This window comes from Microtus oregoni, unplaced genomic scaffold, assembly GCF_018167655.1.
Source record: "Microtus oregoni isolate MIOR12 unplaced genomic scaffold, Mior012 000112F_ref0000385, whole genome shotgun sequence".
In the NCBI taxonomy this organism is placed as follows: Eukaryota; Metazoa; Chordata; class Mammalia; order Rodentia; family Cricetidae; genus Microtus; species Microtus oregoni.
The window spans coordinates 2,202,945-2,217,490 of record NW_024544738.1 but is presented as its reverse complement, the minus strand read 5'-3'; the positions used below and the strand labels follow the sequence as shown (position 1 = coordinate 2,217,490).

Sequence of the window (14,546 nt, the reverse complement as noted above, 5' to 3'; positions counted from 1 at the left end):
CAAAGGACACTAAGCCTATAATTCATGATCCTAGAGAAGCCAAATATCAAGGTGAACCCAAAGATAAAACATATGTAGATCCTCCTGGAAATTGGAAGGAAACAAGATTGCTGGGCAAAAGTTGGGAGCATGGGGGTGGGGGTAGGGGTGGGAGTAGGGGAAGGGAAGAGGGGGAGAGAGAAGGGAGAAAAGACTGGAGAGAGCTTGGGGGAGTAGGAGGGCAGATATAGGAGCAGGTAAGAAGATATCTACATTAAGGAAGCCATTTTAGGGTTGACAAGAGACTTGGTTCTTGAGGGGATCCCAGGCATCCATAGGGATGTCCCCAGCTAGGTCCTTGGACAGCAGAGGAGAGGGTGCCTGAACTGGCCTTGCCCCACTATCACACTGATGTTTATCTTGAATATCACCATAGAATCTTCGTCCAGCGACAGACGGAGATAGAGACAGAGACCCTCATCAGAGCAACAGACTGAGCTCCCAAGGTCCAGTTTAAGAGCAGAAGGAGGGAGAAAATGACCAAGAAAGACTAGACCGCAAGGGGTTGGTCCACCCGCTGAGACAGTGTGCCTGTTCTAATGGGAGCTCACCAAATCCAGCTGGACTGGGACTGAATGAGCATGCGATCAAACCAAACTCTCTGAATGTGGCTGACAATGGGGGCTGACTGAGAAGCCATTGATAAAGGCAATGGGACATGTTTTTACTGCATGTACTGGCTTTTTGGGATCCTAGTCTATTTGGATGCAAAGCTTTCTAGGCCTGGATGTATCGGGGAGGGCCTTGGACTTCCTACAGGGTAGGGTTCCCTGCCCTCTCTTAAGGAGGGAGGTGGAGGGAGGAGGGGAAGTGGGGGAAGTGGGAGGGGAATGGGAGGAGGGGAGGAAGTGTAAATTTTTTAATGGAAAAAATAAATAAAAGATTTTATATATGTATGTTCTTATCTCTGTTTACAACATTTTGTATATTGATATAACTTTTAGAATATATTTTCATATTACATTATATATTACTCCTACCTCTGATCAAGATACATATAGATTGTTTACATTTTGAGGTCATTGTCCTCATTTGTTGCACATTTGTTTACAGATTATTTAATATTCTGACATGAAGTTTTACTCTCTAAGTTATACAGGTATTAATTATTATAGGTCAATAGTTGTTCATGCTTGTTGTACATACAGTTAGATCAATTAGGTTCTTTGGATACACAGAGATTGTATTCTGTCTAGATAGGTAATCTTCAACAACTTCAAGGATCTGTGGAATGTGACATTTAAATAACTTAGGGTTCTGTTGACATGAGACATAACTGCTTCTGACAGCACCAATCTATTCCCGAGAGAATGTTGAACACCAAAGATACTCCACTTGGAGCTCATTTTCTTCTTGGCAAAACTGGCCTTTGGGCAAGGAACTGACAATGCTTCAACCAGTGACAAGTTACATGATATCCGGAAATGGATAAGCAGGACTGTCAAATCTTGCCAATACAGGATAAGATGGTTTTGAAAAATGTTCATCCTCTGAAAATGGTCTGTCAATTATATTAGGCCATAGCCAAAGTTGGTTGCTTCAGTGTTGTAAAATGAGGCTCAGGTAGCTAATTGTTTCTGTCATATGTTGCTAGCTTTAAAGATGGAAAAGGGGCATAAGCCAGGAAATATGAGTGGCTTCTAGGAACCAAACATGAACCCCAGCAAACAAACAGAAAAGACACCACACCTTAGTCCCACTAAGGCAGAATAGGGTGTAGAGTGAGGTTCAGAAGAGCAAGAACTACAGTTGACAAAGTGTGCTGGCACCACTGGCTCAGGCACATATGCAGTCCAAAGGGTCCAAAAGTAACTCATAGTAATTATAATACTAAAGGGCACATTCCTGCTGGAGATTTCCTATGCCAATGAGACATATAATGCATGAAGTTAAATGCTGAACTACATGGGACAGAGCACATGTGGAAAAACTTGTGCTATGCAAATGCAAACACCCCTCCTTAAGGTACCAAACAAGCCCCAACTTTCTGTAAAGCAGGTCCCTTTAAGTGCTAAACTTTCTCCCTTCTCCAGCCCACTCCCTCCCTTGGAAGTGTACTATCTCTTAATAAACCATCGGATTCTGCTGCAACTATGTCTCTGCTCAATACTTTGATTGGGGATGTAAAAGCCTGGAAGCCCTTTAGAAGTGCCCCCTAAACCCTGATATCTACTAATATCAGCTGGCAGACCAGTTAGGAGGTAAGATCCACATTATGAACCTCCTAGACATTCCACTCATTCTGGAGGCACCTGAGAGGTGTCACTCCAGATTATATGCACAGGTTGAGCAGCTAAGAGCCATTGCAGTGCCTGTCACTTGAAAACTCTTCTCACAGGACAATCTGGTCATAAGCCAAGGTTAGAAATTAGACTTCACTAAATGCAAGAAAATAGTCAAATATTAAGGTACTCTGTAAAATCATGTACCATTCCACAGCAGCTGTCTGGTAAGGACTAATAACCTTAAGGGAATCTGGAATGTTTTCCTCTCCACACCACCCTCACCAAGCATGCCTTCCCTCAGCAATCTCTCCCTCCTTTCATTTTCTAACTATAGACTTCAAAGCTACTTTTCATTGTGCAAAATCATTTCTGACATGAGTATACTGCTGTTCCTATAAAACAAATTTCAGTACACATGATAAACAATAAAAATGCTAATGTGTCTAAACATTTTCACAAACTCAAAGAATTCTTGTAAGTTGCAGGGAGCCAACGTGGAGGATTCACCTCAAACAGGTCAGATGCACCCCTCCCTCAATTACCAGGCTCTAAGAGCCCAAGCCTCCCCAACTTTCCCCATTCCTGGCACCCTCCCCCTCAATCACCAGGATATAAAGAAAAAGAAATTTACCCTAAACTTAACCTTGTCCTCTCCTCTGCCAGCACCTTGCCAGGTCCAAGAAACACCAGAGAGCCTGGACAGCAGTGAAACAACCAGATACCCTAAGACATGGCTAGCATCCCAGCTTTCTCAGGTCCTCCAAAATTTCAACACCCACAAATCAGCAGGAAGCAGTCTATCAGATATCAGATAATGATTTTCCCCACCTTTTATAATAAGAAAAAGATGGGAATGTTAGGATTCAGGCATTATGCTGGCTTGCCCTATCATCTGGCAGGATGCACTTTGGCAGTGCCCTAGTCATCCCAGGGTCCTAGTCTGTACACAGGTGCAAAGGTCCCTTTAAGAGACAAGCTCCAGGGGCTGGAGAGATGGCTCAGCGGTTAAGAGCATTGCCTGCTCTACCAAAGGTCCTGAGTTCAATTCCCAGAAACCACATGGTGGCTCACAATCATCTGTAATGGGGTCTGGTGCCCTCTTCTGGCCTGCAGGCATACACACAGAATATTGTATACATAATAAATAAATATTTTAAAAAAGAGACAAGCTCCACCCACTCCCAATCTCTGCTTTGTATACATAATAAATAAATATTTTTAAAAGGAGACAAGCTCCACCCACTCCCAATCTCTGCTTTCGCCACTGCTCTTCTGAAGGGGCAGGCAGGACTTTTCCTGCCTCTTCTTTTCTTTTCTTCTCTTCTCTCTCTCTCTCTCTCTCTCTCTCTCTCTCCCTCTTCCTCCCTCCCACTCTCCCCTCTTTTCCTCTCTTGCTTCACTTTCCCTACTCCTTTACCTTCCCCCAATAAAACTTCCCACTTGAATCCTATCTGACAATTATGTTTGTCCCTCATCTATCCTGGGCTTACCTGCCAGGGTGCCACTTTGCACTGTATCATAACAAGGAAGAAAGAAAAGAGGGAGAGAGGGAGGTTGGGAGGGAGTAAGGAAGGAAAACGAAAAATTGACAAATGGGGTAGAGCGAAGGATCAGAGAACAGTAATTTGAAGAAAGTGACTTCACCAACTGTTTGAAGTTAAACATTTGTGTGGCTAAAGTGTCAGATTTTAGCGAGCAGGGAGGTTCCACTCAGGGACAAAGTTCTCTGTCAATGGGGCTCTAAACATCTGACTTTCAATGGTAGACACACACACACACACACACACACACACACACTTCCTTCCTGTCTCCATTAGCACATCCGTTTGTGTGCTGCCCTTGTTGATATGATGAAGGCAGGAGTCACACTCTTTGTTGCCTAGAGGGGCCTCATTAATAAGTGATCTTCTGGAAAACTTGAGGGAGGAAGTGAATGATGTATCATCATGTCTAGCCAACAGAAATCTCAGCTATGTCTGATCTGGCAGGAAAGTCCCTCTCTAACTGGATGAGAAGCTACTACCCCTGGAGCCAGGCAGCTTGCTTCCAGCTGAGCTTGTTTTGGTTTTGGTTGCAAAGTTGCCAAGACCTCTAGAGAAACAAAACAACTGTGTTTTCAGGCCTTGATTTTGTTCTGATGAGTCCAGCTTGCCAGAAACACAAAGTTGGAGTCTGCCCACAATATTCATATGCTTCCCTCACAGAGCCAAAAGTTTCAGCCAACTGCTCCTTCCCATCTCCTACATGAGCTAATGGTAGCTTGTAGCTGTGATGCTGTTTACTGCTCGGGGCTTCTAGAAACAGTAAGGAAAACTGTCTTTATTGTTTTCTGGTTTTGTTTTTGTTATTTTTTTAACATCCCAACTGCAGTTTCCCTCACTCCTCTCCTCCCAGTCTCTCTCCCCTCTCTGTTCCCAACCCCTAATCCACTCCTCCTTCATTTCTGTTTAGAAAAGTGCAGGTCTGGCAAAAGAGTCAGAGATAGCCTTTGCTCACACTGGTAGGAATCCCACAAGAAGACCAAGCCATACAGCTGTAACACATATGCAGAGGGTCTAAGTCAGTCCCATGCAGGCTGTTCGTTCAGACTCGGACTCTGTGAGCTCCTATGATCCCAGATTAGTTAATTCTGTGCGTTTTCTTGTGAAATCCTTGGTCTCTCTGGCTCCTATTTAGATCTGTACCCCATTTTTAATTGGATTATTTGGTGTTTTGATATCTGTTTCTTGAGTACTTTATATATTTTAGAGATTAGCCCTCTGTTAGATGTGGGGTTGGTGAAATCTCATCCCATTCTTTAAGCTGCAGTTTTGTCCTTTGCCTTACAAAAGCTTCTCAGTTTCAGGAGTTCCTATTTATTAATTGTCAATGTTGGTGTCAGCACTATTAATGTTCTGTTCAGGAAGTTGTCTCCTGTGCCAATGCATTCAAGGCTATTCCCCACTTCCTCTTCTATCAGGTTCAATGTATCTGGATGATGTGGGATTCTCCTCTGTATGCTTTGAATACCATGTTAATAAAGAACTGCTTTGAGCCTATAGCAGAGCAGGGCGGAACAGAGGTATGTGGGGAAGGCTGGACTGAATGCTGGGAGGAAGAATGCAGAGTTTAGGGAGAAGCCCTGTAGCCCCACCAGAGATGGACGCTGGAACTTTAGCCGGTAAGCCACAGCCACGTGGTAATACACAGATTAATAGAAATGGGTTAAATTAATATCTAAGAGTTAGCCAATAAGAAGTTAGAGCTAATGAACCAAGCAGTGATTTAATTAATATGGTTTCTGTGTGATTGTTTTGGGTCTGAGTGGCTGGAAACCAACAAAGTGCCTCACCCACAACATCTAGACTTATGTTGAGGTCTTTGATCCACATAGACTTGAGTTTTGTTCAAGATGATATATATGGATCTATTTGCATTTTTCTACATGCCAACACCCACTTAGACCCCACCATTTGTTGAAAATGCTTCATTTTTTTCATAATTTGGGCCTCTGTTGAAAATCAGGTATCCACGTGGACTTATGTCTGGGTTTTTGATTCAAATCCATTGATCCATCTGTCTATTTTCTGCCAATACCATGTAGTTCTTATTACTATAGTTTTATAGTAGAGCTAGAAATCAGGGATCATAATACCTCTTACATACAGTTCTTTTATTGAACAGAGTCGTTTTTGCTATCCCGTTATTTTTGTTTGCTTTTCCATAGGATGTTACATATTGTTTCAAGATCTATAAAGACTTGTGTTGGGATTTAAACTGATTTTGGTAAGATGTCCATTTTTACTATGATAATCCTACCAATCCATGAGCATGGGAGAATTTTCCATTTTCTAATATCTTTTTTTTCTAATATCCAATTTCTTTCTTTATAGACTTGTAGTTCTAATCATACAGGTCTTTCACTTGCTTGGGTAGAGTTAAACCAAAACATTTTATATGATTTGTGGCTATTGTGAACATTGTTGTTCCCCTGATTTCTTTCTCAGTTATTTAACATTTGTATATTGGAGGGTACCGATTTTTTTTTCAGTTAATCTTGTATCCAGCCACTTGACTGAAGGTGAAAAGTTGTAGGAGTTCCCTGAGAGAACTTTTATGGTTACTTTTGTATACTACCATATCATCTGTGAATAGTAATACTTTTACTTCTTCTTTTCCAATTTGTATCCCCTTGATCTCCTTTATTATCTTATTGCTCTAGCTAGAACTTCAAATACTATACTGAATAGATATGGAGAGCATGGACAGCCTTGTTTTGTCTTTATTTTAGCAGAATCGCTTTGAGTTTCTCTCCATTTAATTTGATGATTCCTTGTATCCCTGATCTCTTCAAGACTTTCATCACGAAGGTGTGTTGGATTTTGTTGAAGGCTTTTCCAGCATCTAATGAGATGATCATGGGGTTGTTGTTGTTATTTTATAAATTTATTTATTTTACATTCCAGTCACCTTCCCCCTCCCTCCTCTCCTCCCAGTCCCTACCTCTCACCCTGCCCCTCTGTTCTCACCCCATAATCCACTCCTCCTCCATTTTTGTTTAGGAAAGGGCAGATGTCCCATGGGTATCAACAAAACAAAGCACATCAAGTTGCAGTAAGACTAAGTACCTCTCCATGTATTAAGGCTGGGCAGAGTGACCCAGTATGAGAAGTAGGGTCCCAAAAGCCAGTAAAAGATTTGGAGACTGCCCATATTCCCACTGTTAGGAGTCTTACAAGAGGACCAAGCTATCACTTTTGTGCATATACTCAAAGGATGCTCAATCATACCACAAGAACATGTGGGGGGGGTTTTCCTTTCAGTTTGTTTATATGGTGGATTATATTGACTAATTTTCCTATGTTGAATCATCCCTGCATCTCTGGAATGAAGCCTACTTGTTAATGGTGGGTGATCTTTTTGATGTGTCCTTGGATTCAGTTTGTATTTTATTGAGCATTTCTGTGTCAATGTTTATGAGGAAAATTGATCTGTAATTCTCTTTTTGTACCTCTGTGTTATTTGGGTCTCAGGGTAACTGTGGCCCCAGCAAATAAATTTGGTGATGTTCCTTCTCTTCTGTTTCTATTTTGTGAAATAATTTGAGGAGTATTGGTATTAGCTCTTCTTTGACAGTTAGCTAGAATTCTGACCCTGGGCTTGTTTTGTGTGTGTGTGTGTGTGTGTGTGTGTGTTGTTTTGTTTTGTTTTTGTTTTTGTTTTGGCTTGAAGACTTTTAATGACTGCTTCTATTTCTTTAGGCCTTTTAGGTCTATTTAAATTGTGTATCTGATCTTGATTTAACTTTGGCAAGTGGTATCTATCAAGAAATTTGTCAATTTCTTTAAATTTTTCAATTTTGTGAAGTATAGAGCTTTGAAATATGATCTAATGATTCTCTGGATTTCCTCAGTTTCTGTTGTTAATATCCCCCTTCTCATTTCTGGTTTTGTTAAATTGGATATTCTGTTTTAGCCCTTTGATTATTTTGGATAAAGGTTTGTCTGTCTTGTTGATTTTCTCAAAGAGCCAAATCTTTGTTTCATCGATTTTTTTGCATTGTTTTCTTTATATCTAGAACCTGCAAGAAAATTGTCTTCTAGAACCAGTAAGGAAACTGTCTTTATTGCAAAAAAAAGAGATTTTCCTTCCTATATTACATCACTGTCTTTACTTGTAGCCATCCATTTAGAAGACAAGGTTAAGAGACCCTTGTCTTCCTTGAATTTAATGAAAATAAAGAGACAACATACTCAAACCTATGGGACACGATGAAAGCAGAGCTAAGAGGAAAGTTCATAGCACTAAGTGCCCACTTAAAGAAAACGGAGAAAGCATACATTGGGAACTTAACAGCACACCTGAAAGCTCTAGAAAAAAAGAAGCAAATGCGCCCAGGAGGAGTGAGACTGGAAATAATCAAACTGAGGGCAGAAATCAACAAAATAGAAACACAGAAAACAGTCCAAAGAATCAATGAAACAAAAAGTTGGTTCTTAGAGAAAATCAACAAGATCAACAAACCCCTATCCAAACTAATTAAACGACAAAGAGAGAACACGCAAATAAATAAGATCAGAAATGAAAAGGGGGACATAACCACAGACACAGAGGAAATTCAGAGAATCATTAGATCTTACTACAAAAGCCTGTATGCCACAAAACTGGAAAATACAAAAGAAATGGACATTTTTTTTAGATACGTACCATATACCAAAGCTAAACCAAGACCAGGTGAACAATCTAAATAGACCTGTTAGTCACGAAGAATTAGAAACTGTTATCAAAAATCTCCCTTCCAAAAAAAGCCCAGGACCAGATAGTTTCAATGCAGAATTCTACCAAAACTTCCAAGAGACCTAATACCTATACTCCTTAATGTATTTCGCAATATAGAAACAGAAGAGTCATTGCCAAATTCCTTTTATGAAGCTACAGTTACCCTAATACCAAAACCACACAAAGACCCAACCAAGAAAGAGAATTACAGGCCTATCTCACTCATGAACATCGACGCAAAAATTCTCAATAAAATACTGGCAAACCGAATCCAAGAACACATTAGAAAAATTATCCATTATGATCAGGTAGGCTTCAACCAAGAGACGCAGGGCTGGTTCAACATACGCAAATCTATCAATGTAATCCACCATATAAATAAACTGAAAGAAAAAAATCATATGATCATTTCATTAGATGCTGAAAAAGCATTCGACAAAATTCAACATCCATTTATGATAAAGGTCTTGGAGAGATTAGGGATACAAGGGTCATACCTAAATATAATAAAAGCTATTTATAGCAAGCCGACAGCTAACATTAAATTAAACAGAGAAAAACTCAAAGCCATCCCACTAAAATCAGGAACACGACAAGGCTGTCCACTCTCTCCATACCTCTTCAATATAGTGCTTGAAGTTCTAGCAATAGCAATAAGACAACATAAGGGGATCAAGGGGATTCATATTGGAAAGAAAGAAGTTAAACTTTCCTTATTTGCAGATGATATGATAGTATACTTAAGCGACCCCAAAACTCTACCAAAGAACTTCTACAGCTGATAAACATCTTTAGTAATGTGGCAGGATACAAGATCAACTCCAAGAAATCAGTTGCCTTCCTATACACTAAGGATAAGGAAGCAGAGAAGCATCACCTTTCACGATAGCCACAAATAGCATAAAATATCTTGGGGTAACTCTGACCAAGGAAGTAAAAGATCTATTTGACAAGAACTTTAAGTCTTTTTTAATATTTATTTATTTATTTATTTATTATGTATACAATATTCTGTCTGTGTGTATGCCTGCAGTCCAGAAGAGGGCACCAGACCTCATTATAGATGGTTGTGAGCCACCATGTGGTTGCTGGGAATTGAACTCAGGACCTTTGGAAGAGCAGGCAATGCTCTTACCCTTTGAGCCATTTCTCCAGCCCAGAACTTTAAGTCTCTGAAGAAAGAAATTGAAGAGGACACCAGAAAATGGAAGGATCTCCCTTGCTCTTGGATTGGGAGGATCAACATAGTAAAAATGGCAATTCTACCAAAAGCAATCTATAGATTCAATGCAATCCTCATCAAAATTCTTCACAGACCTTGAGAAGACAATAATCAACTTTACATTGAAAAACAAAAAAACCCAGGATAACCAAAATGATCTTATACAATAAAGGATCGTCTGGAGGCATTACCATCCCTGACTTCAAACTCTATTACAGAGCTACAGTAATGAAAACAGCTTGGTATTGGCATAAAAACAGAGAAGTCGACCAATGGAATCGAATAGATGACCCTGACATTAACCCACAAACCTATGAACACCTGATTTTCGGTAAAGGAGCTAAAAGTATACAATGGAAAGAAGAGAGCATCTTCAACAAATTGTGCTGGCAAAACTGGATGTCAACCTGTAGAAGAATGAAAATAGATCCATATCTATCACCATGCACAAAACTCAACTCCAGATGGTTTAAAGACTTCAATAACAGTCCGAACACACTGAACCTGATAGAAGAGAAAGTGGGAAGTACTCTACAACACATGGGCACAGGAGACCACTTCCTATGTATAACCCCAGCAGCACAGACATTAAGGGCATCATTGAATTAATGGGACCTCCTGAGATTGAGAAGCTTCTGTAAAGCAAAGGACACTGTCACTAAGACAAAAAGGCAACCCACTGACTGGGAGAAGATCTTCACCAACCCCGCAACTGACAAAGGTCTGTTCTCCAAAATACATAAAGAACTAAAAAAACTAGACCGTAAAAGGCTAATCAACCCAATTATAAAATGGGGCACTGAGCTGAACAGAGAATTCTCAACAGAAGTTCAAATGGCCAAAAGACACTTAAGGTCATGCTCAACTTCCTTAGCGATCAGGGAAATGCAAATCAAGACAACTTTAAGATACCATCTTACACCTGTCAGAATGGCTAAAATCAAAAACACCAATGATAGCCTTTGCTGGAGAGGTTGTGGAGAAAGGGGTACACTCATCCATTGCTGGTGGGAATGCAAACTTGTGCAACCACTCTGGAAAGCAGTGTGGCAGTTTCTCAGGAAATTCGGGATCAACCTACCCCTAAACCCAGCAATACCACTCTTGGGAATATACCCAAGAGATGCCCTATCATACAACAAAAGTATATGCTCCACTATGTTCATAGCAGCATTGTTTGTAATAGCCAGAACCTGGAAACAACCTAGATGCCCTTCAATGGAAGAATGGATGAAGAAAGTATGGAATATATACATATTAGAGTACTACTCAGCAGTAAAAAACAAGGACTCCTTGAATTTTGCTTGCAAATGGATGGAAACAGAAAACACTATCCTGAGTGAGGTAAGCCAGACCCAAAAAGAGGAACATGGGATGTACTCACTCATATTTGGTTTGTAGCCATAAACAAAGGACATTGAGCCTATAATTAGTGATCCTAGAGAAACTAAATAAGGAGAACCCAAAGAAAAACATATAGGCATCCTCCTGAATATTAACCTTCAGCAAGCGATGAAAGGAGACAGAGACCCACATTGCAGCACCGGACTGAAATCCCAAGGTCCAAATCAGGAGCAGAAGGAGAGAGAGCACAAGCCAGGAACTCAGGACCGCGAGGGGTGCACCCACACACTGAGACAATGGGGATGTTCTATCGGGAACTCACCAAGGCCAGCTGGCCTGGGTCTGAAAAAGCCTGGGATAAAACCAGACTCACTGAACATAGAGGACAATGAGGACTACTGAGAAGTCAAGAACAATGGCACTGGGTTTTGATCCTACTGCATGTACTGGCTTTAGAGGAGCCTAGGCAGTTTGGATGCTCACCTTACTAGACCTGGATGGAGGTGGGTGGTCCTTGGACTTCCCACAGGGCAGGGAACCCTGATTGCTCTTCGGGCTAACAAGAGAGGGGTACTTGATTGGGGGAGGGGGAGGGAAACGGGAGGCGGTGGCGAGGAGGAGGCGGAAATCTGAAAGAAAGAAAGAAAGAAAGAAAGAAAGAAAGAAAGAAAGAAAAAGAAAAGAAAGAGAACTACCCTTTCTAGAAGAGGACAAATATCTGGATTTCCCCCACCTCTATTTCAAGTTTCATGACATCACCTAGCATGGAAGGTGCATCAGGAAAAACAACAAGAACCTAGGGTTTCACCTACAAATGAGAGGCCCCTGATTGCTCTCGTTATTCAAGGTCATTAAATGTTCCATGGTATGCTTCAAGAAAGCTAAGGAATATGTATTGGAAGCCCTTTCTGTGTGGGGATTGAGTCGTAGCAAGGAAGTTGGGAAACCACATTGGAAGTCTGATCACTTTTCCCATCCTAAGCAGGGAAAACAGAACTGAATGCTGGGAGGAAGAAGGGCAGAATGAGAGATGCCATGGATCTTCTGCCTGAGACGGATGTTGGTTAGAATCTTGCAGGAAAGCCACAATCACACGGCAATACACAGATTAATAGAAATGGGTTAAATTAAGATGTAAGAATTAGCCAATAAGAAACTAGTGCTAATGGGCCAAGTAGTGATTTAATGAATACAGTTTCTCACACATGGAACTGTTAAAATTGTGCCTTATTACTTATTGCATGTACCTAAGTCTAATCCCTTTGTGACCTATCTGTATAAGGATTCCTTGATGATTATTTTCTCTCTACTCTTTCTCCACCTGCAAGCCAATGAAATTTACAAAGAAGTTTCTACTTCAAGGTCAGAATTCTGTGGAAAATATAACTAAATATCCAACTATATATTGTCCCCATTAGCTAAGCTCATTTGCAGATGAAGCAGTTTCAAAACCACCAAGTCCCACATAGCTATTCCTGAGTCACTTGACTGTATTTGTCTCCTCCCATTCACATTTGACTCCTTTCTGCTCAATCGACAAAACCTGCTAACTTAGTTGGACTCAGTCTCAAGTTCTTTCCTATGGTAGATGTCAAACATCTGGATGCACCTGAGTAGATGTCCCAAGACTTGATGGGGACTCCTGGGGCCACACTGCCAGCAAAGTTGACTTGTACCTCTTGTTAATATTTCAGCCTGCAGGTCTTAATAGACATACAGTAAGCAATGCTGCATGACACCAACCCAGTCACCTCATTTAATTCTTTTTGCAGGTGTTTGAGTGTAGACGGAGAGGCAATGAGAAACAGAGAATGGAGCTGTTTTGACAGGTATAGAACTCTCTAGATGGAATCTCCTCATCTCGGTAGTTAGCTGTTCCTGGCCTTTTTCACTTACAAAATGCACCACTTTCTCGTTATCTGGCCTTAGGTAACTCACTTAAGACTCAATTTTCAGCATCTAACCTATAAACCAGAATTTATGGCCGCAACCTAAAAGATTGTTGTCAAGACGACAATGCACAGCATGAGAGCAAACGCTCGGTTTTAGTAATTTTCAAATCATATATTACTCAGAAGACAGCCACTTGTGACTTACCCCTTGTAAGACTTGAAAGCTGTCATTGTTAGGTGGCGGGTCTTGATCTGGGTCAACACCAACTCTAAAAGTCACCAGGGAAAAAGACAAAGAGAAAAACAGAAAACATTAGCTTAGGCCATGGCAGCCTTGCTTGCTTAGTCAGCGACTATCTTCCCAAAGCAGGAGTGGTTAGCTTCAAGGAGAGAAAGGCCATCATGCAGAAGTCAGGTCCACATGGAAGCAGATCCCAAAGAGTGAGATATAATAAGTACACATGCCCTTAGCAAGGTCTCTGGGAAATAAGCTGGCAGTTTTCCACCTGCCTTCCTGTACCAAGCAGTCCTTACTACTAAATCCTAGGTCCCTTCTGCTTGGCTGCTTCCTCACTTCTTCCCTGAACTGCTTTGATGCCCACAATATTTTACTATGAAATTAGGCAGATATACAAAGAAGCATGGGAGGAATTTGTGGTAAACACCTGCAGAGCCACCAAGATTCTACATTACCATTTATTACAGGTTCTTTATTACCATCTTCCCATTTCTCCATCCCACATCTTATTTTCTGATACAGATACAGCAGTGATATCAATATATTTATTCTAACTCTCTTGTGTGTATGTTTGTACATGTGTAAACATCTGTGTATGTGTGGTAGGCCAGAAGTCAAACTTAGGTGTTCAGAGCCAGCCACATTATTTTTCAAGATTGGTACTCTCGTTTGGCCTAGAAATCACAAATTAGGTTATGCTGGCTGCTCAGCAAAGCCTATCTCCCCAGTGCTGGGGTTAGAAACATGTACCACTGTATCCAGCTTTTGACATAGGTTCTGGAGAGTAAACTCAGATCCTTATACTTGCACAGCAAACACTTCACTGACAGCCATCTGCCAAGCCTCCTTTCCCTGACATTTTTAGTATGCATAATGATAGAATCTCTCCTTCTTCCAAATTTGAGTCAGTTTTTTTTTAATCACCTTCCCAATTAGGACCTAACTTTTGGGCTTCTTCCCTTTACATCACTAAATTTTATCAAAAATCTCCTTAAGCTGGTTTAGCTAGAACTCCCACCTTTGTTATCTGGTCCCTCTCAATACCTGATGCTCCTGCCATCTCTCAAGTGGTATCTGATCTCCACAGCCAGCCTTTAGCAAGAATACCCACTTATCCCTGATATTTCCTCTTGGCAAATTTCATCCATCAATTCCTATCACTCTCTCACACTGCAAAACCCCATCACAGTAGAACTCTATGTCAGTCACAGTGATCCTCACTAAAAGCTGTCCTGTCCTAACAAGTATCGCAATGCTATCTTGATCAGTATTATCAACTGGAGTCCTGGTATGCTTTTGTCCTTGTGTCCCCACACTCTCTTTATCAA

At 40.9% G+C, this 14,546-nt stretch overlaps 1 protein-coding gene across 1 annotated transcript in view; it reads right to left on the bottom strand.

Moving 5' to 3' along the window:
* The window catches only part of LOC121443736 (sodium/hydrogen exchanger 7-like), a 152,714-nt gene that overhangs the window by 31,681 nt on the left and 106,487 nt on the right, over window positions 1-14,546 (bottom strand). The window contains 1 exon segment of the mRNA XM_041645530.1: window positions 13,186-13,249. Within this exon segment, the coding sequence (XP_041501464.1) occupies window positions 13,186-13,249 (64 nt within the window).